The 26,143-nt window shown below is 38.9% G+C and overlaps 1 protein-coding gene across 1 annotated transcript; it reads right to left on the reverse strand.

Moving 5' to 3' along the window:
• Positions 1–7,585: 7,585 nt before the first annotated feature.
• Positions 7,586–25,040, reverse strand: cd34 (CD34 molecule). Its single transcript, XM_005448436.4, has 5 exons — positions 24,807–25,040; positions 12,290–12,349; positions 11,975–12,120; positions 9,552–9,815; positions 7,586–9,296 (listed from the first exon to the last, which is right to left on the reverse strand). Exons 1-5 carry the CDS (start codon positions 24,886–24,888, stop codon positions 9,105–9,107), a joined length of 744 nt encoding a protein of 247 aa, XP_005448493.1. The 5' UTR covers positions 24,889–25,040; the 3' UTR covers positions 7,586–9,104.
• Between the last annotated feature and the right edge of the window lie 1,103 nt (positions 25,041–26,143).

Raw genomic sequence — 26,143 nt, forward strand, 5'->3', positions numbered from 1 at the left:
TTAATATTTCAAATGCACTTACTTGTTTCGCTGTGATCACAAGTGGACATGCGTGTTTTTCAAATAACTGGTTCTAATGGCACGTCCTCACGTCCTGGGTCTCTACTTGTGCCCCATTCAGCCGTTGAATTAGCGATAGCAAGGCTATTTCCACACAACGCACTCGCTGCATCGAAGTCTCGTCTATATTCAAATTAAATGTGCAGCATTTCTGGGCTAATTGCTAGCCTTCTTACACAGACACGAACGCATCCGTCTGACAGGTTGGTCTTAAAAAAACAACCCAAAGCTAATCTATCTCAACTCCTAGCCTGGCAGCTTCCCCATTTCTATAAAAACCTCGAGCTTGGCCAAATAATGTCCGAAGGCTATTAAGAGTGATAAAATTACCTGTAGTGATTTCCTCCTTAAGATACATTTGACCACATATTATAAGAATTTACCAATAATTTCTGGTGCACACCTTCTAGTGCTAAGGTCAATAACAGGACACTGCATGGATCATGTTAAAAAATTAAGTGTTTGAAGGTGTTAAGCTTCTTAATTTGTCACGTGGTGCTGTATAATAGTGACACTGTGGCGACTCCTCTTCTTCCTGAGGTCGGGGTTAGGGTTGTAAGCTATCAGTGGTGGTGGTATGGCTATAGTTTCATCAGCATTGAATCTAGTGGATCGACTCGTATCAAAGGAGGAAAGAAGAAAAAATAGGGGCAGTGAAGAGAGAGCCAAAAATGAGTTTTAACACATTCACACATTATATAAACATAAAATTGGACTTACATGTTCACAAGTAAGCATGCCTTTTTTTTTAAATAGCTTGGAATCATCTCAGTGTGAAAGTAAAGTAAATGTGAAGTAAATGAGAAAATCCATTGTTGGATCGCCAGCACTTTTCCCCGGTCGGATTGACTTGCAGGTGTTCACTTGGCTGGAAAGTGTGCGAAGAAACTGTAGTCCATGTATCTCACATGGTATGGCCGTGGATTGGGCATAGCTCCCTGGATCACAGCAGGACACTCACCTGATACATGGACGTCTCTGTTCCTTTGGCTTCTTTCACTATGCAGCAAATTACCCTCTATTTGTGTGTGACATCTTTTAAGATACTACTGCGTAACTTGCTTCTTGTTTTCAGTAGCAAGCTTGTGGAGGGTGTTGCATAAGAGGAGGTTTCGGTTCTGGGAGCCGCATCCATCTCCTCACAGGATGTACTCTTTATACGAGGAGTTTTCTTCAAGAAAATGTACAATGCATGAAGCAGACTTATTGGCAGAGAGGCCAGTAACTCTCATGGCAAAGGTAAATTGTTGCATCACATGATGCCTTGTCATAGATGGTAAAGTTATGTGCGCTTAGTTTTGTTTTATAAAAAACAAAAGGCAGAAGCTTGAAGCTTGTGGCAGAGCAGGGAGACCCTGTAGGTCAATACATGTAACCACTTGGCTTTTTTATTGTCAGTTTCCTTCATAGCCTACGAAGTCTTTTTTCATGTGTCATTCGTCCCACATGGCAGCACTGTTGTTCCCTGCTTTAAATGCACAACAAGTATACTAGGGATAGATTTAAGTCTTTGAATATTTTTTGAACACTTGCATTGACAGAGACTGGATTCCACACTGGATTTAATGGTTTGCAGAGGAGTGTGTGAAGGTACAGTGACCTACAGAGATACTCCAGAAGAAAGGTCTTAAGGAAGTCCTGCTGTTCTGTCTAACTCCTCACCTTTACTTTCTGCGTCTTCTCTGGAATTGTCCCTCTTCTTCCTACCCACTTCAAAAAACACCACTGCTTAATGCCAAAGATCAACAGGAGTATTTGCTGGCAAACTGATTCTTTTACCGTCCACCACAAGGTGGCAAAAAAACTGATGTTGACCTCCTGAGTTCAGTTGCTTCTGTTCATCACTGCTTCACACTGCTCTCCTACACCAGCGGTTTAACAAAGTGTTTCCTTTCAGTCCAGTTTGTCCCAAAAATGCTAGTGTAAGACCGGCCTCTCATTCAGATTTTTTTCTGGACATTCATGTTCCAGGTCTTTGGATTTGCCTTTCTTGGCCTTCCCTGACAAGCCACACTGCATTAACCTACATTAATATATTCACCTAGAACAATGGCAGCAGATGATTCATACTCATTACTTTCAAAATAAATATGAAAAAAAGATTGCAGAACATAGGATTTGATTTAGTATTTTACCCAATGTCAACATAGTTGAGCACTGCTTTAGTCTGCATAAATTAATTCTTCTTAAACTTTATTAGTACTGCTTAAGTTTGTTCTTTGTGTTCTCTTTTCTGACATAACAACAAGACGAGTAATAAAAACATAGGTTGATGGTTTAACATAGATTATTGATTGGACCTAGACCTGTGAAGCACTTTGAATTGCATTTTTTTTTTTAAAGCAAAGGCTTTATAAATCTACTACATTTATTTTCATTAGTTATTTGAGTTCTTACATCTGAGAGTAGACACAGCAGAATGAGCACATTACATTTATAAAAAGTCAAAAGTGGCGATACATGTTTTTTAATGGACAACAATGTTATGTTGGCACATCCAGCTGTTAAGTTCAGTGAGTAGCTACTTTTTAACTTTAAGATGTTCCTGTTACTTTTTCCGTACAGTTTCCCTGCGTGAGATCTATGAAGATTAATTTGTTTTTAAATTATTGTATCATCAGGCACAAAGAGGTAGATTAACTGGAACTTTTACCTCAAGTACCAAGGCATGAATGATTAATATTTCTGCAGACATTAGGCTTGAATGTTGCTGTCTCTTCAGTGTTGGCCATCCCTCTGTGAAAATTATGCTTGAAAAAACTGATCATCAAGTTGTAGAGTCAAGTGAAGAATGTCCATATGTTGAGCTGATGGTGAACAGCAGCAGTAGCTGTGTCTGTAGGCCTGTTTTTCAGAGAGAACCAAAAAAAGAAGAATAGGCTATTTATTGTGTTTTTTCACTTTGAGTTTGCAGTTTGGCCCTAAGGCCACAGCAGGGGGCATCCTAACCCAACAATATCACATCCACTTTCCAGTCCAAGCTTCACTCTAGTTTGGAAAAGCACCTCATGCAAGTCACTTGAAGAATGTTGTGTTTCTTTATACACCTACTTTATAGTGGGTAGCTGCAATGTGTTTTGAGGCTAAAATGAGGTCTTTTTTATTAGCCTAATAAATTAGACCTATAATGTGGGGTTATTGTGTAGTTTGTCTGGTGTAGTGATTTTGTAAACTCGTAAGCGGTTTTGTAAATAATTGTTCTACTGCAATCAACTGTGCTCAGGCTTACTACAGTTTACTAAAGGGTGATATGTGCCTTCTGGATTGTTGCATCACTGGAAACAAGAGGCAATGTTTTCCAGATTCTTTCCTACAGCAGATGTTGGTAATAGACAACAATATCACAGAGAGATTTGCAGGAAGCAGATGGAATATCAATTCAAGTTTCCGTTGTTACATGTTGTCTAGGTTTCTATGGAGACACAATGTGAAATATCACCTTTTCAGTTGGAATTTGTTACTTTCAAAATGCACCACAGAAAAATCCTCAGAAAATTCTATTGCAAACTATTGTATGACCAGAAATGACTTAACAAGAGTTTAAATAAAGGAATAATTTGAGATTTAAATAGTGTCCTAGTATTACTGACCTTTAAAAAGAACCAATAAAAACTGCATTTAAAACCATAATGTCCACAATGACATTCTGGTTAATCCCTTATGTGTGCACATTAGTCAGGGAAACCCCATATTTGTCTTCAAATAACACCTACCTTAATGTGGATCCCAGCTTTGAAACTGCAAATTACATTTCTCCAATGCATGTTTTTTTAAACTATGTTCAAGTATCTTAGGTTTCTCTCCTGTTGCTGTGGATTGCTGTGGCCCTTTCACCACTACTAAAATGCCAGTAACATAAAAAAATAGTTAAAGTGGCTCACATTTCTTTAACTTCCTCCTGTCATGTTTAGGCACCTATTCACATCCTTCCTAACTGTATTTGGTACTTTATCAGTAAGTTGTTGTTTGACTGTCACGCAACGGTTCATACGCTCTGCATTTCAAAATGTCACAACTTTAATAACTATAATAATTATGGTGGCACAGTGGTTAGCACTGTTGCCTCACAGCAACAGGGTTCTGAGTTCAATTCCATCATCAGGCTGGGTTTTGTGGGGTTTCTCTCCAGGTACTCCGGCTTCCTCCCACACTCCAAAGACATGCTGTTAGTGGGGATAGGTTAACTGGAAGCTCTAAATTGCCAATAGGAGTGAGTGTGAATGGTTGTCTATTTGGCGACCTGTCCAGCTGGGATAGGCTACAGCCACCCTGAAAAAGAATAAGCAGAAGAGATGGATAATAATTATAATTGTGTGTATATAGTACATGTAGAGAAGTAAAAATGACAATTTTTCTCTCTTCGTCAGGTAAATCTGTTCAGTGATTTGTATACACATATATCAGCCAACCTCATGTGAGCAACTCAAAGCATTTAGGCTTATTGACACGTTAAAGATTGCTGTTGATTGACAGGTTTCTCTGAGTATTTCATGAATTAATAATTTAGTGGGATTTTCCCACATAATTTCTACACTTTACAGAGAATCGTCTGAAAAATAGAAAATATCCTCTAAACAGTAGTTCAATGGATATTTTCACCTTAAGAACAGGAGACTTAGGTTAAAATTAATCTAAACTCACCAAAACTGGACAATAGAAGTTTCGAAACACATTGCCTGGTAATGGTTAGAATTTGGAGTAAACAACACGAAGCATGGATCCATGGTGATGGTGATGGTGGAGTTTTGAGTATTTTCTTGGAACACATTTGGCCCCTTAGTACCATTTGAAGCTTGTTCAAATATCACAGCCTACCCGAGTATTGTTGCTGACTATATCTATCTCTTTATGCCCACAATATATCCATCTATGTTATGAAGCTCAAATGACCCAAACTGGTTTCTTGAACATGACAGTGACTTCACTGGGCTATGCAATCACCAGCTTTCAATCCAGTTGAGCACTTCTGGGATGTGGTTGAATGGAAGATTTGCATCATGGATGTGTAGTTGAGAAATCTGCAGCAACTACATGATGTGAGTTCAATATGGACCAAAATCTCTGAGAAACGTTTTCAGCAGCTTATTGTTCAGAAGGCAAAAGGGCTTCCAACCTGGTACTAGCTAGGTGTGTTAAAAAAGTGTGTGAGGTGTATAATTACTGCATAAAGTATTTGAAGTATAAGTGCAGACAAAAAGGAAGTCAGCTGGAGTTTTGGTTGGTACACCATTTTCTCTGAAGGGATTTTTTCGGTAATTGCAATTTGAACCACACTAGTGGATGAGAACAAAACCAGTCATTGCAGTGTCTCTCTAACACCAGGCACCTGTTAAAAAATGACAAAGTGTTAACGCAAGTTTGTGCATAGTAACTTGGTCCAGTTAAATACACTTCTTAAGAAGTATCATCATACATGACTCACAAGGAGGGGAACATGTTCATTTTAAAGAAAGTTTGAAAAACCTTAGAAGGTTGTTTAAAAGCACTGTCCACTTGCTCCAACACTTACATATCACAAATGGGAATAAATGTGATTCCAAATATGGTTAATGTGACATTAAATTAAAAAGGTAAAAAAAAACAAAAAAACATCGTTTTTTAGTAAAGGCTTTCTCTTTTTAGGATGTAATGAATGAATCCAAAAGAAAACAGAATATCACTGTTTCACTGTATCCACATTGGGATTTAGAGCTCCCTGCCTTAACTGAATAAACGGTAGGAAATATGACTAAAGAGAGTATGTTATCATGGCCAAAGCCTCAGAGAGTCACTTTCTTATGCACAGATGCTCTGTTAGTACAACTCACATAATAATCCAGACATTAGCAAGCTGCAAACATTCCTTATTGTATTTTCTCCTTGAAGACACACTAACTTAGTTATTCCAGGTTGGAAAAAAAGTCTTTTTAAAATGTATTGTGCAGTATGAAGGAGTAGATTTTTCTGTTAGCACCCTGGCATCCAGTCACCTTTTCATGAACCTTTACATTTATCAGTCTTTATGTGCTCAGTGTGCAGGCCACACCTTCTGGCCTCGGGGTCCCACAAAGTCTCTTGAGTGTTCTCCTTTTCCTCCAGCCTCCTATTCCACCCAATATTATCTTCCCATTAAGGAGTTTAGAAGGGCTGAGCTTTGGCATGCAGAAGGAAAACATGACGTATTTGGCAGCTGTAACTATGTTAAGGGGGGGATCATCCCCACAATAAAAACAACCAGCTGAGTTTAGTCCATCATTCCAGATTCCACTACACACATACACTACTCTTGGCCAAATCCAGGAGTATAAAGGGGTGGGGTGACTAAGATTTGGATGAAAGATACGAAAGAACAAGCTTGGAAATAGGGGACTTATGTGACTCTGAACAAAAGCTGAAAATTGGAAGATTTGAACTGATACTCTGCAGGGGCATAGGGGTGGAAAATTCATGGCTTAAACTACATTCATATTCTGTTATCATATGAGGTTCATGTTAATTCAAACAGTACTTATTAATCTTTTCCTTCGAAACAGCTGATAGTGTTTTTTCTGCATTAATATGGAATCAATGTTTTAGTTTATTCTTTTTTCAGTGCAGCATGCCACTACAGTTAATTTACACTGCATCGGGACAAATGTGGAAAAACAAATGCAAAAAGTCCATACCTTAAAATATAAACTAGAAACTTGGGAAATGAGTAAAAGCTGAAGGAAAAGACTTTAATTAGGCGTTTTCACATGGGTGGAGTGTGTTTCTTGAAAGTAAACACTTTGTAAAATAATGTGATATTAGCCTGTCAAGTAGGTTGTAAATAACAGAGATACATGTTTGACAGCATAGATAAAGCAATTTTAACATTTTCTGGGATTTGCACCTTTTAATTTGATGCCGTCCGACAGATGGCCAGCCTTAGATTTGACTACATTTAGTATGACATGCGCTTCTTGCTGGCTTTACATTGTGACTTCATGTGGCAACAGGGTTGTCCTACAGCATTGCTAAATGGCATTGAGGACATATTTTCCTTTAGGGTGTGGAGAGGGACAGGGCAGGGACCTGATCTTGTGATGGAAGAAAGGCGTGAATGTATGGGAAAAAATAGCAAACCGTCACATGTGGCAGAGAGCAACACACAACTGATGAATATAATATATAAATGCAATACTAACAATATAACATGAATGCTTAAAGTAAATGTATATAACCATGATGATGGTCTTGACTTTTGAGTGACTTTTGACTCTGAGCATGTCCTGATCCATTCAACAAGACAGCTGGGGGATGTTTTTACTGCCCCACCCAAACTGTGAAAGACAAAACAGTGTTAAGTGATGTCACTACTACTGCTTATGTAAACCAGCTGTGGACCTTATGGGCTGTATGGGACTTAAATTCCATGTGTTTTAGACCACAGATGTGTGTAAGTATGTGCGTGTCTGTCAGTAGTTGTCTAAGGAGCTTGGCAGTAGTTAAAAACACAGCTTCTCTTTAAACTCAAGCAAAATCACGATTTTTTTCTGGGAAAAAATAGGCTGAAAACAGGAAAACATATACAATGTTATTTATTTAGTTTTTTTTTCATGTTAAATCCCATTTTAACTACAGTTAAGTGAAATTAAATAGTCACACTGAAATATTGATGTGATAATGGTATGATACAAGATGGATCAAAAGAACAATGAATGCGGGACATTCCAGTTTGATATCAGAGTTTTTAAAGTTATTATCATTATTGTTATTGTTATTAGGCATGTCAGGGAAAACTGATGTTACCTCTATTTATAGGATTAAAAAAGGCATATTTGGACCATTAGATGCTGAACTTGATTCATGGACAATGACTGTAAGTCATTGTTTCTAAATATATTTCTTTGTCATATAACCTAGATAAAATATCATGATGATGGGAGAAGTATATACTTAAACACAATAAAAGTTATAAAATGAAAATCTTGGCACACAGAATGAGCAATACAAGTATGGATACACAGAATAAAAACAAGTATATACAGTAATGGACAGAGAATAATACTAACAAGTGGATGGGAATAGGTGACATAAGGAGGCTCTGTGTCTAAAGTCTTTGTGAGTTTGTTGGTCAAACAGTCAGTAAAGAGGCCTTTTGTCTTCATGATTAATGCCACAGTGTGACTTAAATGTCAATACTCGTTTTGCTTCACCATGGCGATTGTCCACAACTTGGTTAGCTGTCATTTTACAAATTTCTACATTTTTCATGGCTGTCGCATGCGGTTAAGATTTACCAATCACTGACATGTCTGATCAAAACTGTTGTATTATCGTGAAGCACACATATGTACATACAGTACAATAAGGAGGATAAGCTTGATGCATGTATGGATATATACAGTCAATGCACAGTACAGATGCAAGTTTATGTTAATACACTCATGCAAAATGTCATAGTACACCCACACACACACGCATACACACTTTCAACCACCTACTCACGTTAAGAGGCCAATGTATTTTTGTAAACAGATTTCAAGGCAGTGTGAGTTAGTTCCTGTCTGTCTGTTATGGTCTTACATTAATGTAAGGAACCGTGTTATTTAGGTGCTTTAGCTGTGTTTGGCTGGAGCATTAAACCAGACGACAGGCAGAGCCTCTGCTGAAATGGACAGCACATTGCTGTGACTCCAGAGGCTGCAGTCATCATGGTAGCAGGCTGTGGTTAATACTAACATTATAGTCTCTTCACACTCAGAACTGCCCATCTCCTGTCTCTCCTCTCCTTCGTGACTGCCATCAAAACCCAGGAACCGAGTCTTCGTCATGATTAATCAGCATCATTTATCTCTGCCATTATTGTCACCATCAGACTAGTTTTCCTGATGTTTTTTGAGGCAAGTAGCTAAAAGAGCAGGCAACGGGACCATATAACAACAGGAGTGTTTATGTAAGGGATTGCTGTAGTCCCTAAAGTCCACATTTCTGTGACCTCTGTGTGATTAGGCAGGAGTGAATTCTGAAACAGAGATGTGTTTTCATAAGACGTGTCTGTGTGTCGGTAGTTCCTGGGATTCAATTCATTTTGGACTATTTCACAGCTCAGTGTCTGCTGTCTTGGTGGTGGAGTGGCCGTTGGTAGGTGGAGGAGGTTGGGTCTTGGCTGCCTCGGGGGACTCTCCATTTACGCTGGGCTTCTCCTGGGTCTCAGGAGGGGGGATGAGGGGGGCTACAGAAGCAAGAGTGCTCCCCTGGTTCTCCTGATCTGCTGGATAGGTCTCATCTGTCTGTAAGTAGACCACAAGTTGGACTTCATCATACAAAAGCTAGAAATTTTCAATTATCATAATACACACATGAAATAATCCAAAGTTGTGTTTTTCTGTACAGAATTTACAATTGTTATAAAGATTTTTAATTAATCCAGGGTGCACGGTATGGTGTGCTACAGCTAACAGTAACACCCATGCCAGCATGAATATATAAATAAGAGCGTTCCGCAATGGAAAGATACTCTACTGTATATTGTACAATATGCTTACCAGCTTCACTCCCTTGGTGTCAGTCCTGCGTTGGCAATAGCAATAACCTACAGTGATTCCAAGGGCAGCAAGCAGACCACTGACAAGTAGTCCCACAAACACAGAGGAATTTGATGATGACGACGATGATGATGGCGACGATGATGATGACGATGATGATGATGGTGACGATGATGACGATGATGATGATGACGACGATGATGATGACGACGATGATGATGGTGATGAACGTAATGATGGTAATGGACTTTTAGTACTTCCCACCTACAAAAAAAAAGGACAAAGTGTTATTAAAAAAAGTTATATGGAAACAGTTAAAAACACACATTTCTGGTCAAAAAAATCCAGAAGAAAATAAGAGGTGTTCTTATCTCAGTCATGAGATGGAAGTTGTGAGAGTGCAAGTTAAGTGCTCATAGCTGAGTTTTTGCTGTCTGTATCTGTGGTAGTCCATTACAATTAGAGAACTTTCACAGGGAGAGTAGGGTTCAAATTAAACGTGAAGCCTGTGTTTATGTCCATGCTGTCCTATTTGAATGGAGAATAAAGAAGGAAGGAAGGAGGATTGTCTATTTGCAAGTAGTTTAAAAAAACAGAAACAACAAATAAAAAAAGATGGACAAGCGGAAGAGAATGGACGGATAAATAACTTTTTTCTGAAATTCGTCTTCTGTAGCTTTGAGAGAAACTCATATACAGTATATTTAAAAAAAAATATTATGTAGGTTTTTCACACAAAAAGTAAGAAAAACAAAAAAGTGCATACTTGCTGTTATGTGGATGGACAGTAGTTTCTCTAATAGTACACTTTTCCATATATCGCTGTCTAGCCTGGAGCAATCTCCTACAAAATATATCCTAGTTTGCAATTGCCTGATGCAATTTTCACTCTTTCAGTAGATAGTTTTATTCATACACAGGGAGCACAGGGCCACCAATCAAACGTGTGTTTCAGACTACACACTGGCCCTTGTGCGCCTTACAGACAAGATGCAGCTGAGTGAACTTGCTGACCACACCTTCTTCGGGTTTTTTTTTCACTTTAACCCTGAATAATGATATCATCATTGCACAACTTCAGGCTTTGTAACTTGGGAACACTTTTTATTCTTCTGTAATGTGATCCAGACTGCTTTCAGCATTCCCAGAAGACCACTGTGAGCTGTAACTTTGAATCCTCAGTTAGTTGGGAGTGGGCTCACAGCTGGACTCTTCTGTAATGCTCAGAGCTTTGAAAAGAAGAGGAAGAAACTCAGGAAGGCTGAAGTCAAACGGCAAAATCAATCCCAGGGAATCTGGTCTGTTCTCCATCTGTTGCTTGTGACTAATCAAATCCTACATCTCATTCCTGCTTTGCCTGAACTTACATGACCGTAGTTGGATGTTTAATTTGAATCAGCTTATTTTAACATAAACAATTTATTTGATACTGAAGCTAGAAGGAGAAAAACATGTGTTGGATTTACAGATTTTAGCGTTCTTATTTCCCATAACCTTAGAGCCGGCCATTGTAATATTATAAAATGTGATCCACTGATACTGGCGATTCAGTTACCAGTGTCATATCAAGCCATTTAGGAATTTCATGTTTAGTTTGTTTGTTTGGTCCTGGCTAGATGTTGCATTAATGACCTACATAACGGACTTTCTGTTCTGTCTTGACACACCTGGAGTGACATATGGCACAATGTAATGATGACTTCCGATATAACTTTTAGCATCACATTTTCTTTTGTTGTTCATCAAAAACTACATGTACAATTACAGTTTAATAATGTAAGGATAAGTATATTGTATTACACAGTAAGATAAATCTGTAGATTTATCTGTAGGTCAGATATTTCTGTTTTGACAAACCTTAAAAAGAAATAAAAAAATCTATAATATACCAAAGTTGTTGCAAAAAAACAGTTGGAAAAAAAAAGCCACACCTGTTTGAGTGCATGAGTGGAAACATTAGCTCTCCAGTTCATTTGTCTCCAGCATTGAGCACAGCTTCATGATTTACAACTGCTGAGGAATGTCTGAGAGAAGATCCACTTTTATGAGACCAATTTTTCCAACTGTAGGTCTTTAAACACATTCATCTGATTCCTCCAAGCAGCACAAAACACTTCCTCTGGGCACAAGGTGTAGGGAGCCAGATAAAGGGTCTTGGTTAGAGGGAGTGCCACCAGGAAGTGACTGGGATTAGCTCTGTCTCCTCTCATATCACTGTACTTATACTCCACATATGTTGCACATATACTTGTAACTACAGCTTTTGCCATCACTTGTAAATACATGTTTAAAATATAAATGTCATCATTTGTATAACATACAGGATAACATATATAATTTTCATTTTTGCTGTTTGATTTATTGGTGATAGAGGTACTATTAGTTAATAAGTTGAAAATATGATGCTACAGGCCGGTATTTACCATTGTTTTAACATTGCTGGAGATTCCTTTGTCCATGCGTGTTTCTGGGAATGACCCAAGTGCATTGTCGTTAGGGGAAGCCACACTTGGGTTTAATGAAGTCATCGGGGAAGCAGTGAAGGTTGTGTTTGTCCCTGAAAATGAATCTTTAAATACAAAGTTTTGTCAGGCACCATGTCTTATGTCACAAAAGCCTGTCTGTATATATTTTGAAGGAACTTGGCACTTTAAAATAACATCTCTAAAATCCAGTGAAATTCTCTGGAATCCAGTGCTGTTCTCACATCCCATTATACATTTTTTGAAGGCTCTTACCTGTACTGACACTTGGTTCTTTGGTAGAGACGGTGGTTTGGTCTTGACAAATCACTACACCTGTAAGGAAGGGAGAGCAGGTGAATCACAGAAAGACGGAGACATCGAGAAAAAGGAATTGCAAATTAAACACTTTATAATTAAAATGGTAAAAAAAACCCCCCTCTTGCATAAATACACAGTTTGTCCCATATGTTTTGTCATTTCATTTCTTGCAAGGGCTCATAAAGTTTGATCAATAGAAGTTTGATATCTAAGGTCCAAAGTGTAATGTCATTTCCTATGACAACATTAGCTAGCTTTACATTACAGTTCAAGCCTTATTTTGAACCTATTCTGTTGGATTTGCTTCAAACTTGCAGCCCAAGAAAGCCTAATGTTTGGCATGAGTGTAGCTAAAAGACTTATTCTTAGAGCCTGGAAATCACCATCTCCTCCATTGTTTAGGGTTTGGCTACGTGAGATGATTGCATGCTGACACTCATTTTAAGTTTGTCGAAATCTGGGGCCCTTTTCTCAATCATGTTAACAGGGATTCAACATAAAATTTAACCCATTTGACTGCACGTGTTTGTGTGAAACTGCACTTCTGCCAGACTCTGATTCCTTCCTGGACTTGTTCCCCACATCTTTTGGACTTGGGGAACTCTCTGTTGCCCTGTCTAACCTCACACAGAAGATCATCTTCTTTGGACACTGGTGTTTCTTTTGAACTTTTGATTTGTACTGGCTAACCGGTGTATTTCTTCTTTTCTTTCCTGTTTTCCTGTTTGGGTTTTTTGTGTGTGTGTTTGGTTTTTGGTTTTTGTTTTCTTTTTTTCTGTGCTTAAATGTTATTGTTTTTGAATCTTATGTCCTTTGTCTGGTGTGATGTTATGTAACTTTGAACTTAAAATCTTATAAATAAACATTAAAACAAACAAAAAAAAAAAACCCAACTTGCAGCCCAAATGTTATGATTCCTTGGCAAGAGGACATTTTATATAATAAATAAATAAAGTGATAGTGATGTCTCAAATGAGAGCAAGTACCAAATTTTAAACGATTAGCCTACAAATTCTGATGCAAATTAAATCAGTCGGGTACTACCTGAAGTACTATAACTGGTTCCATGATCTGTGTGCCACTGTCTCTGCTGCAGTTATGATTACATTAAATATACCAAATCCCACAAAATGAGTGTAGTTAACTTCTGGTTGTTTCAGTTCATTCATACAGGTTAAGGTTCCAAAGATAACGTTTTTTCCGGCTCATGCATTGGTTCTTGTCTTCACATCATCTGTAATTCTATGTCACAGATATCAAATATCAAAAACTTCTTACACTTGGTTTTCCACAGTTATGCCAGTGCAGTACTTCTGGCAGTTGGAACAAACTGCTAATGTACAGTGGCTTGCAAAAGTATTCGGCCCCCTTGAACTTTTCCACATTTTGTCACATTACAGCCACAAACATGAATCAATTTTATTGGAATTCCAGGTGAAAGACCAATACAAAGTGGTGTACACGTGAGAAGTGGAACGGAAATCATACATGATTCTAAACATTTTTTACAAATAAAAAACTGAAAAGCGGGGTGTGCGTAATTATTCAGCCCCCTGAGTCAATACTTTGTAGAACCACCTTTTGCTGCAATTACAGCTGCCAGTCTTTTAGGGTATGTCTCTACCAGCTTTGCACATCTAGAGACTGAAATCCTTGCCCATTCTTCTTTGCAAAACAGCTCCAGCTCAGTCAGATTAGATGGACAGCGTTTGTGAACAGCAGTTTTCAGATCTTGCCACAGATTCTCGATTGGATTTAGATCTGGACTTTGACTGGGCCATTCTAACACATGGATATGTTTAGTTTTAAACCATTCCATTGTTGCCCTGGCTTTCTGTTTAGGGTCGTTGTCCTGCTGGAAGGTGAACCTCCTCCCCAGTCTCAAGTCTGTTGCAGACTCCAAGAGGTTTTCTTCCAAGATTGCCCTGTATTTGGCTCCATCCATCTTCCCATCAACTCTGACCAGCTTCCCTGTCCCTGCTGAAGAGAAGCACCCCCAGAGCATGATGCTGCCACCACCATATTTGACAGTGGGGATGGTGTGTTCAGAGTGATGTGCAGTGTTAGTTTTCCGCCACACATAGCGTTTTGCATTTTGGCCAAAAAGTTCCATTTTGGTCTCATCTGACCAGAACACCTTCTACCACATGTTTGCTGTGTCCCCCACATGGCTTGTGGCAAACTGCAAATGGGACTTCTTATGGTTTTCTGTTAACAATGGCTTTCTTCTTGCCACTCTTCCATAAAGGCCAACTTTGTGCAGTGCACGACTAATAGTTGTCCTATGGACAGATTCCCCCACCTGAGCTGTAGATCTCTGCAGCTCGTCCAGAGTCACCATGGGCCTCTTGGCTGCATTTCTGATCAACGCTCTCCTTGTTCGGCCTGTGAGTTTAGGTGGACGGCCTTGTCTTGGTAGGTTTACAGTTGTGCCATACTCCTTCCATTTCTGAATGATCGCTTGAACAGTGCTCCGTGGGATGTTCAAGGCTTGGGAAATCTTTTTGTAGCCTAAGCCTGCTTTAAATTTCTCAATAACTTTATCTCTGACCTGTCTGGTGTGTTCTTTGGACTTCATGGTGTTGTTGCTCCCAATATTCTCTGAGACAACCTCTGAGGCAGTTGTGGAGCTTCAGTCTCTAGATGTGCAAAGCTGGTAGAGACATACCCTAAAAGACTGGCAGCTGTAATTGCAGCAAAAGGTGGTTCTACAAAGTATTGACTCAGGGGGCTGAATAATTACGCACACCTCACTTTTCAGTTATTTATTTGCAAAAAATGTTTGGAATCATGTATGATTTCCATTCCACTTCTCACGTGTACACCACTTTGTATTGGTCTTTCACGTGGAATTCCAATAAAATTGATTCATGTTTGTGGCTGTAATGTGACAAAATGTGGAAAAGTTCAAGGGGGCCGAACTGTATATATAATCACCTTTAAGAAAAGATGTTTTATGTAAACATTTGTGAGTTTTTTTGGTTTGTTTTTTTTCTAATAGAGGTTAAAAAGGTGGTTTGAACATCTTATCCTGGTGATTTAAACCTCAAGCCCAACCCAAAAACACTTAACAGTTTGGCATGTTTTCTTAAGGGCACTTGCTAATTAGTACTCACTTAATTTTTACTCTCTGCATCATATAAAAATGAGCAGCTTAGGTCAAAGGGTCATGACCTCACCACACATCCATCTCCTGGGAGAAATCTTGTTTATGTAATAACTTTTGTTGGAAATCTAATATCATAATCATATTATGACTGAAAATGAATCTTAACAAGTATTTTAATATATTGAAGACTGAACAGTGTTATTAAACGTAAATGCTCAGATAACAAGCTCCTTTAACTTGTATTTTTTAAAAACAGCCACAAAAAGATATAACTATGTAGCACAGCTTTGCCACAGCCATGAAGGGTAAATGAGACATAATCAGCATCAGGGATCATCCTGCCTACTGTATGATGGCGGTGTAATCCAATTCAGCCTGAACTTCTAAACACTCCCCTTCTCATGGAAGAAACCCAGTGTAGTGTGTAAACAATTTAACGTGTAACCAAAACTATTCTGCAATCAAAGGAAAATGTTTTCGGTGCACCACTATCATTATTTAGTTAAACACAAGACGCATTTATGGGACGTAGATTTAAATGTTTAGCGTGTGTTTGTAATCCTATAAACATGGCTAATTTGAACATATTCTGGGGAAGTGCCGAGCACACTTTGAAATGTTTTCATCCAAAACAAGAAGCTAGCGAATGGCCGATATGATACATCTACCACTCTAGATTGGACCATGTAGGTCAGGGGTGGGCAATTCCAGGCCCCGAGGGCCGGTGTCCCTGCAGGTTTTAGATCTCACCTTGGGTCAACACACCTGAATCACATGATTAGTTCGTTACCAGCCCTCTGGAGAACATCAGGACATGTTGAGGAGATAATTTAGCCATTTAAATCAGCTGTGTTGGTTCAAGGACACATGTAAAACCTGCAGGGACACCGGCCCTCGGTGCCCACCCCTGATGTAGGTTCTCTCCAGCAACGTGTCCTATCTCGCCAACAGCATCAACTGGCTGGACATTGACCAAAGTTGGTCATATGCTACAATTCAATTTGTAAATCGGGGTACAAATCTGGGCTATCAGATCATTCGATTAATTATGATTTAATCTACTATGTTTAATATGTCAAAAATAGCCAGCCTACCAAATTGACTTACCTTAGTTATACCTCGTGACTCTAAATATTTCTTAGTGCAATCAGTATCAGTGAAAGATTTTGAAGCATTCCACTTACTAAGCAGTCTGTATGAATTGTAAGACACTGGAAATCCCTTTATTCTTATGTTTTATAAATGAAAAAAATCACTATTCAAGAAAAAGGTGATTACATTAATCCTTACATGTTGAAACATGGAATATGTCAAACCGTTCTAGGTAGTAGTGCCTCACTACTGTGGACACAGACAGCTTATACAATTGTGTGAAAAGTCTTCCTATGTTTCCAACAAGGCCCCCCTGGCCTCAACAAGAAGCCTTAGGCGCTCCAGTCTCAACACAAACACAGGGAAACACAAAAAAATGCATAAACACATCCTTGGTCTCTCTCAGAAAGCAAAAGGCCAAGACTGTGAGTAAATCTTGGGTGAAGATTGAGTAAATCTTGCTCTTCACTGCTTGACTACATGAAGTGGACTTCCTGGCCTGGCTGTCCTCCTTTTAGCCTGGGTGTTCTACCGGTTGATGTGGTGTGTAGCCAGATGTAAGGAACTAAATAATAAGTTACATAAGATGTGCTGTACACTGTAGTTGTTGTTGGACAAATTAAAATTACAGGCAGTGAGACAAAAGGTAAAACTTCTTTGAAAAAAAAAGAAATATGAGTCTCTTAAAGCACCTGCTTTGTCTGCTGACATGACGTGCATGTATCTCTATAGGACCACAAGAGTTTGTAACATGCTGCTGGAGTAATGAGATGCTGGTCTCAAGTTTAATCCAACTGTACTTCATGTACTTTGGCAGGGGAATGTAAGCAGCCCCTAAAGTCAGATACGCTGTAAACACTGTGGATGTCAGCCCCAGAAATAAAGCAAGATGATCCCTTGGGAGATTCTCAAGAATTTCGCAAGTGACTGAATCTGGAGTAATGGATTACAGCATGAAAGGTCATTACAGAACTGGCAACCTGGATTGCACATCATCAATCACTACTTTTAGAAAAGCTTTGTGTATTCAGTCTATAGAAGATTCAAGTCTGGGCAGGGGTGCTATAGCCACATGTTGCAGGGAGGAGGTCGTGTATCATTATCATCAATTTATGCACTAAAGTTGCTATGACAGCCAGACCTTTCATTTTTACATTTGGTTTTGTTTCCTGCCAGACAACCTTCTTTCACCCCTCCTCCTCACTGGGAAAAGTCTTCCAACTCCCCCTTGCTGTATGCACTAACAGATGCAAAAACATAATTTCAAGAGCACGGTGCCAAAATCACAAGCTAGAGAATGTACAAAGCGCAATGTTCTCTGAAGATAGTTCAATCAGTCTAAAACGCAGTTGCTACCATGGTAAGGTAAGATTAAATACAGATTTTACTCCTGTGTGTTCATTTTAATGGTAGTTTCAGGTCTCTTCCTGAGAATGCAGCTTCTCTACTCATAAAAAAGTACAAAAATTAAACTTTTTATGCTATCCTGTGCTTGCCTCACTTTATTTACTTGATTTACTTTGAGCTATTTACTACATTTAAAGGGCAGTTGAGATATTGAGTCCAATAGCAATAATGATGAGCATAACAATAATAAAAACACACTTTTTAGCATCAGAGGTTGAGCACTTCCTTTGAATTTCTCATTCAACTATGATGAAATTGAAATCGTTGATCTAGTGCTCACTTAAAAAAACAAACTGCATGAGTGGATTCTGCTACATACAATATTTGGTATCCTTGTTCTGAATTCATCCTCATCATCATCATCAATACTTTACTTGCGCTGAATAAACAGACTGGTTTAATGCATAAGTCTACTGTATGTGTATATGAGAATAAGTATAGTGTTATTTCCCATGTCCCTGTTATGGGAAATAACTAAATATGAAACAAAAATCTCTCACAGGCTTCCTTTTCCTGAAATGTAGCTGCCATTGTGATTGTCATCCCAGCTTTTGATTTTAGGGTGGGGAAGAAGCAGGAAATTGCAGTAAAAACAAACGTTGTCACACCTGATTAAGTGGTTGCAGTCAGACAGTATAAGCCGGGGACAGGAGTCCTTTACTTATGGTATTTGAGGATGAGGCCTGTTTCCTCTCTGGGGAGACTGGGGAGGAGGCCTGGAGAGGGGGATGAGTGGTGCAGCTGCAGCAAGTCTCCTTGGGGAGCTTTTTCCCTCCCTACATATGTGCTGTGCTGTGAAATCAGTAACATCATGCAAAAGGAGAAAAGTCTCAGCCCTAAATCTTGGGGCTTAGATTTGACCTCCACCCAGACTGTAGAGACAACACCTTGGATGTCATAATCAGCCACACCCTCCTTCCATTACTTCACCAGATGTCCAAAGCAGAGCCCAAAGTCTCCCATCACTCATCCCTTGCTACTCCTAGTAGTTCCTATTAGGAGGAATTTTATTTTATATTTTAAATTTAGGCAGAGATTCTTTTCAATCCTGCAAGCCCTCAAGAAAAATATAGATCTTTTCATAGCATAAACCAACTAAACACCAAAAAACAAGAAAACAACAGCACACTAAATCACTACAGTTCAGTTTATTGCTATTTGGTGCAATGAAAATACTTGGAATATACCAGTTAATCAGTGAACATAAGAACTAATTTTGTTTCTGCACAGACGGTTGGCAAATGTTGACATTTTCCACCCTGCACACGCCCCTGTTTTGAAACAAAACACAACCATAAAAAAACCAACCCAAAAACAATAATAATTAACCGGCTTGGAATGTTATCCATGCACATCCTACTGTATGACAGGATGTGGATATCACAGCACACAGTGACCTCTTTGAACTACAGGGACAAACATGCTGGAAACTACAGATAACAGCCATCACCAGGCACATACTCTTGGAGTGGAACTATAATGCCTGTTGTTATAGGAATATAACCTGGCACTGCTTTTATTAGGAAGATTTTACTTACTGATATTTTACCCAAACCTATTGTTTTTTGTTTCGTAAGCTATAGTACTGAAAAAAAAGGTTTTTCAGCAATAAAGCAAAAAACAAAAAGGTAACATTATTACTGATAGCAGCCACTCACTGCTGTTTTTATTCAACTTCTAATTTACTCATTAAAATAGTTTCAACAGGGCAGTGAAACTCAAAACCTATGTTTCCAAAACAGTCTGTCCATTTTCTTAGTGGATTAGAAACTGGACACACCAGCTGTTCCAAGAGGGACAAGCTGCTCTCCTTTTCTATCCATGGATTGATTCCAAGACTCTAAGATGTTTCATGATACTTTGTGGGGAAAGAAAAAAGAGACCGAAACATATCGCTCTAAACAATCTGGCTTTGATATTACTGAAACTAAGGAACCAAATTGGAAGAGGAAGCCAGAGAAGTAACTGTAATAATTCAAAAACCTTCCACATTTCTAAACAATGCAGTTTGTCCTCTACACAAAAACACTTGCCCAGAAACATATACGTTACAAATGAATGTGGTGTTCCAACCAAGGCCTTTTAAGAACAGCAAAGGGGTGCAGTCTTATGCTTTCAATTAGGATGTCTAAAGTATGCCTTCAACAATGTGCCATTTAATGAACATTAATTACCAAGAGCTATTATTTTGGCAGTCGAAAAAGCCCCATGGATGCTCATTAAGAGCTTTTATCCCCCTGGGTAAACAGTATAGCCCTCTTTAAGGAAATCCCAGCCTGGGTATCCAACGTAGATTATGTGGTTTATGTGGTGATTGCATTCTACTAGTGTTACGACATCCTCATAACTTTGCATAAGTCAGTATAAGGACAATCTGTTGCTTACGTTTTAGCAAGGGAAAAAGCAATGGATGACATAATAAGTGAAGAGATTTTTCCAAGTTCTTGTTTTAGAAATCACACTTATTTTCTGTTCATTAGCTGAATATGGAGCTGAGTTTCATCTGAGCAGAGATGTTAAGAGCTTCTCATCTTTTGGACATCTCATACTGCCAATTTTCAATTAAATGAAAGACTAAATTTTTTTTCTTTAAAAACTAGCAGCTGTAAAATTGCAGCAGAGTGCCAGGGGAACAAGGAACAATAAGCTCAGCAGAACAGCAGTAATTGGAAGAAGGAAGATTTGAATGGTAGCACAGCTTCTGTTTTTCATTAAGATTGTTTCACAAGGTAAATATTGTTGCTAGACAATCTATTTATCGAAGTCATTTCCTTTTCATGGATGATCATTTGGTTAGCGGCTTTGTTTTCTTTTCATTAACATAATTTTTGGAAGGAAGTTGGATCCAAATAAAGATAACTCAGAGAGAGATACATTTCAAAATATTATTTTGCGCATGTGGGTTTGGCGATATAGTATCAGAATGTACACTGGTACAAGATGTTTATTCCCAGTTTGCACATGTAGAAATCGCTAAAGCAAAATGGCTGGTTTTACAGAACACAGGCTTCAGGTTTAATTGCTTTGCAAGCTCACATGGCTCCTCAACCATGACTTTGGGCCCAAGCGTACACACACCCTAGGCTGACATAAGACCATGATCTGCCAAGGCTTACATAAAAGACCCACACCCTTCAGCAGATGACGTGACTCAAACTTCATCATCACGACTTGAGACTGAAAGAATGCTGGTCGATAGCCGAGGGCCATGAGTGGCAATATTCTGGCCATGTTTACATTGGCAAGGCAAAGTTGTTGTCTGAGAAAAAAAAGCTTCAAAAATGTGTGTGCAGAGGCGTATCAGGGCTTATTTTCACTAAAGTCTGCTCTTTCACTTTAAAACATAAAGTCTTGACCCTTTGATCTTTCACTTGTTCTTGTTCAGAATGAATTAGTCTCATATTTTTACAGATCATCTAAATAAATAATCACATTTTGTTGTTTTCATGTCTATATTAGTTAAGGGCACTTACATATGTCATACAATAGATACCTACAAAGCACTAATGGCTTTGCACTTCTGCACATATGCAGAAATGCACACAAGCAACTTAATAAGAAACTGGAATATTCCAACCATGAATGAAACCTTTTTCACTATGATGTGTTCTAGCAGCAATTGTTGTAGCCTATTCTGCTCTGCCTGAGGCCCTGACTTAGCAACAGAAACAGTCATTGTAGATGACAAGCCGAAGTAAGTGAGACAAGATGTTTTTCCCCTTCTCCAGAGCAGATTTAAAGCTTGGGTTTTCCCCTGAAATCTTGAGAGAAAGAGAGACAGCTTATAACATACGCCAAAAGGCAATGAATGACATCATCCAAAATTTTAGTCCATGGCCATTTCAGTGCTGCATATTTGCACGGCTGCATAAATACTGAATTACAGCCATGGGAAGTGAGTGTATAAACTCAGTCTGTTTGCAGTCAGGGTGAGAGACCTGTTTATATGTGACAAGGATGTTTGCTCTGATAAACCAAGTGAGTAACTCTGGGGTTAAAAGTGAAGGCAAGTCAGTTCCAAAAAAAAGTTCTTTGAATGGCCACTTGAGACTGATTCTGCAAGTCAGTGCCCAAGACGCCCATGTTAATGTCCCAGCAGCAGAAATAAACATGTTTACACCCTGATACAAAAAACAGTCTTTGTCTCAATAGCAAACCTCCACCTTATGAAAACTGTGCAGAGGGGACACTTTTTTTTTATAGTTCTTTGCATGTTTGCAGCAACATGACATTACAGCTAAGCCAAAACTTTTTGTTAAACATCCTCTGTAATATGCTGCTGATATGCCACAGGCACATGAAAAACACTTTGACCAGTTGAGGAACTCTATCTCTAAGGGTGCCTTGTTGTATATAGCATCTGGTGTGTCCTTTATTAGCTTTAGTTTCAGTAGCTACTCATCACTGCTGACTGAAAGCACCACTTTGGCATTTTGGAAATGCTCCAACCGAAGGCCGTTTCAAGTCGTTTGGTTATAGCAGTTTTGTCTTTATGAAAAGTCTTTACACCTGTCCATTCCTCCCACATCCAACAAGCTGAAAGTGAGAACCAACACTCCATTTACCATCTAATACTCTAAGACTTTGAGATAAACTATTATTACAACATAGTTAGCAACGGTCACAATGCCAAGATACCAAATTGCGAAAGGTTTTGTATGATGTGGGGCTTTCCAAGACTTTGCAAAAATGTGACTGTTAGTATTCAAGGTTCCCAGATATCAGAGAGAAAAACAGATGACTTAATGTTAAAGTTCTGCTTTTTCTGTCACTCCATTTGCTTTTGTCAGTCTTACAATGACTGCTAATATCGCATTAATTGAACCTCCTGATCTACAACAATCCCATATTGAACATTACAAGATGAGAGATTTGATTCAAGACTCTGTGTTTATCAGGCACGACTTGGAAAAAAGAACCTTCTTTATGTAGATCAAGACATCTATTATGGAAAGAAACATTAAAACTGTCTGTGTCTTTGAATGAATTATGACGTCATCAAGGGACAGATTTCTGATACTACTGCAACCACAGAAGCTGGTATTGTCAAAAGAAATCAATGACAGTTTGTCTCTTGTGACCCAGGGCTAGGACCCATGTAAACTAAATCAAAACAAGAAACAAAATAATCAGACACACACACAGAGAATGGCAGAACTGCATGAAGACACAACAATCCATCACATATAATTAGGTGAGAAATGTTCCATTTTTGTTTTTCTGAGCTGTGTGTGACCAGAATTTTGTAATCAAAGGACTGCTGTTGGATGTGGTGAAAAGCGTAGGATGGGTCAGCAGACAACACAACTGTGGTGTTCTTAAAGTAGAAATCAGAAGCTGTGTGCTAAAACCTAAAACAAAAGTGCAATGTTTGTACCTTTTTTTTGAAACGCTAGTTAAGACCACTGCTTAAACACTGATTTGCAAATAGAGCAAAAGGCAAGGCGATCATGGCTGAAATCATAAGAAGTGGGTGAAAACAAACTCAGTTAATTAAATTATACAAAATTCTTGACATGATAAAACTAGACTAGATTAGAACACAAATAACCAGGGTCACTGGGGCTCAGGTGCTTTAGTGCTTTAGTAATTACAGGTTTCATCCCTGGTCTGTTCACATGCCAATGTTCTTTGGTAAAACCGTGAGCCACAAGTTGCTCTTGAAGTCAAGTGAGTCCCTTTCATTGTAGGTCCATTACTGTATGAGTGCATATCATTTATTACTTAACACAAATAAACATGGTTGGTTATTAGCTCACTTGTCAGACATTATTTCTCACATTTTTAAATATTAGAAAGACTGAAGGAGTAGCATGTTGCCTGAACAGTAAGGCCTCTTGAGATGACTTTGTGACTTGTGATACTGGGCTATATACATTGAAAAAAGTAATCTGCGTTGACGGGGTATGCCCAGAGTAATTAGATTTCTATGTAAATTTAATTACCATCTGTTAGGCTGCTGATGCAGGCAAGATGCATCAGCAGCCTAACAGTGTAGCCTTTACTACACTACAAACATGTTCTGCCATCCCATGATTGTTTCCCCCTTAAAAGTTAAGCTTCAGTTATTTTCCATCAATCTTGAAAACTCCTTCTAGTGTTCCCAAGGTCACTCCAAACATTTACCGCCCCTGTGGCCTTAGCTCTGCACAAGTCGTTACATTGGGCTGAACTAGAACTAGACCTGGTTTACAACAAGCGAGGACGCTACCTCGTCCAAGCCATACATTACCCTGCAATTAACATCAGGCCTCGGACTGATTTGGAGTGGACTGGCCAGTGTGTCCACACGCATCCACATAATTGCACACTTGTGCACACAAAGGCACACACTTTTACTATAAGGAACACAGATGAAAGAACTATTTTTGCTCAGTGATGAAATAATATTATATGTGGTAACTTTTACATATGTAGTACACGTGCAGTTCTCTAAATACACTCCGCATAATATATGTGTGTGTGTGTGTGTGTGTATTCTGAGACTATATTATGCGTGGTTTACTAGCTCCACTGAGATACACTGCCGGGTATAAAGTATAATGAGTATGTACAGCAGCTTCCACTTCTGAGCAAAGCCTTTGTGTCTGCAGCCACCCCACTGCTAACCATGCCTCTTTGCATTTGTGTGCAGTCTCATGGTGGAACACATCAAAGCAAATCCCCAGCTAGTGTGTAAGCTACTGTGACATAAACAAAATCTTGCTGATGGAGTAGAACGTTAGACACTTTTAGATACAAAAATAAATGAAAAAGTTCGACTGCACACAATATATAAAACTCTGTTTGGATAGAAAAACTAACTAAGAATAAATGTCCAATGCAAAATAACACACTTTAATAAATACTTATTACAGTACTCACTGCTAAGGAACAGAGTGAAGAGAACCAGAGGCTCAGTCATCTTTCTGTAGGGTCCATTCATTCTCCACGTGGATGTAGCCATCCTCTTTGGTCTCAGTTGGTGCTGGGACTGTGTTAGAGCAAAAAGTTTCTACACACTGAAGGCTAGTGTGAGGGTGGGGAAGCAAAGGGTCTTCGGTGAGGTCTGATAGAGGAGAAAGATAGAGCCTGGTTTGTGTTCTCTTTCTCTTTATATGGCCCGACTCTTTGGCTTCTCACTCTGTGCTTTTTCCACACCCCCTTTCTAACTGCCTCCTGCCCATTTCCCCCAGAGCAACAGTCCCCCTTCCTCCCTTTACTGTGTTCCTGTGTGTGCTCGCATGATTAGCTATCCAGAATGGGATAATGAAATGTTATTGGGAGATACTTGGCAGCAGACTAAGTTTTATCTGTTGTAGGTTTGTTTCCTGGTGAAAATACTTGTCTTCTTTCACAAAAGTGTGCACAATTTATGCACTGTTTTGATTTTTCTGAGATTTGGTGGTTGTGCTTAGACTTAAGAAAGGCTTCAGGTGATACTCTAGCAGAAATATGAGCCATTTCTATTGCCTGGTCTATGAAAAACAAGTGCAAAAGTGCAATTCAAAGATGTAGACAAAAGTGCAAAAACAAAAATTGTCTGCAACACATTTGACTTCAATCTTTCTAAAGATTTGCAGAAAGACAAAAAAAGAAGAAGAAATGGAAAAGAAAAAAGAAGAAACAGATGGACAATATGTTTTCGTGATTCATCACATCCAATTCAGGGCTGGAGCCTATCCTAGCTGTTGTGGGGTGGGGAGGTGGGGTCCAACCTGGACACCAGTCCATTATATGAGTCTTCTTGCTGTGAAGTGCGCCACTTTGATGATGCACATGGTAAACAGGAGAAACTCTTCTCATATTCTACAAAGTGTGAACTTGCATTGCTAAAAAAGGGCTGTAAAAATACATGATGTCACACACAAGCTTGGCTGCAATTTTTGTGTGTCCCTGGTGGACTAAATCACCAAAAGCCAAGAGTGAGTCATCTGAATGGCACAAAAACACATGCATGGTTAGATATACTGTACTCTGCATTTTTCAAATGTCGTAACACATACACACTGAGATTACAGACAAAACATGTGTTTTTTCAAAGTCGCACCACATCAGCTAAACTGCTACACTTACATGTGGGTTGTTGTAGGAGTTTGATGAGTGGTACGCAGCATTCGTGTTCACACAGCGATGTGTTGTTCCACATATCTGTGTCACATCTGGAATCACTGCAGTTCCACTGCTGGGTTTTTGAGGACTGCCAGGAGACTTGCTTGTCA

The sequence above is a fragment of the Oreochromis niloticus genome, linkage group LG20, assembly GCF_001858045.2.
Source record: "Oreochromis niloticus isolate F11D_XX linkage group LG20, O_niloticus_UMD_NMBU, whole genome shotgun sequence".
Taxonomy (NCBI): Eukaryota; Metazoa; Chordata; class Actinopteri; order Cichliformes; family Cichlidae; genus Oreochromis; species Oreochromis niloticus.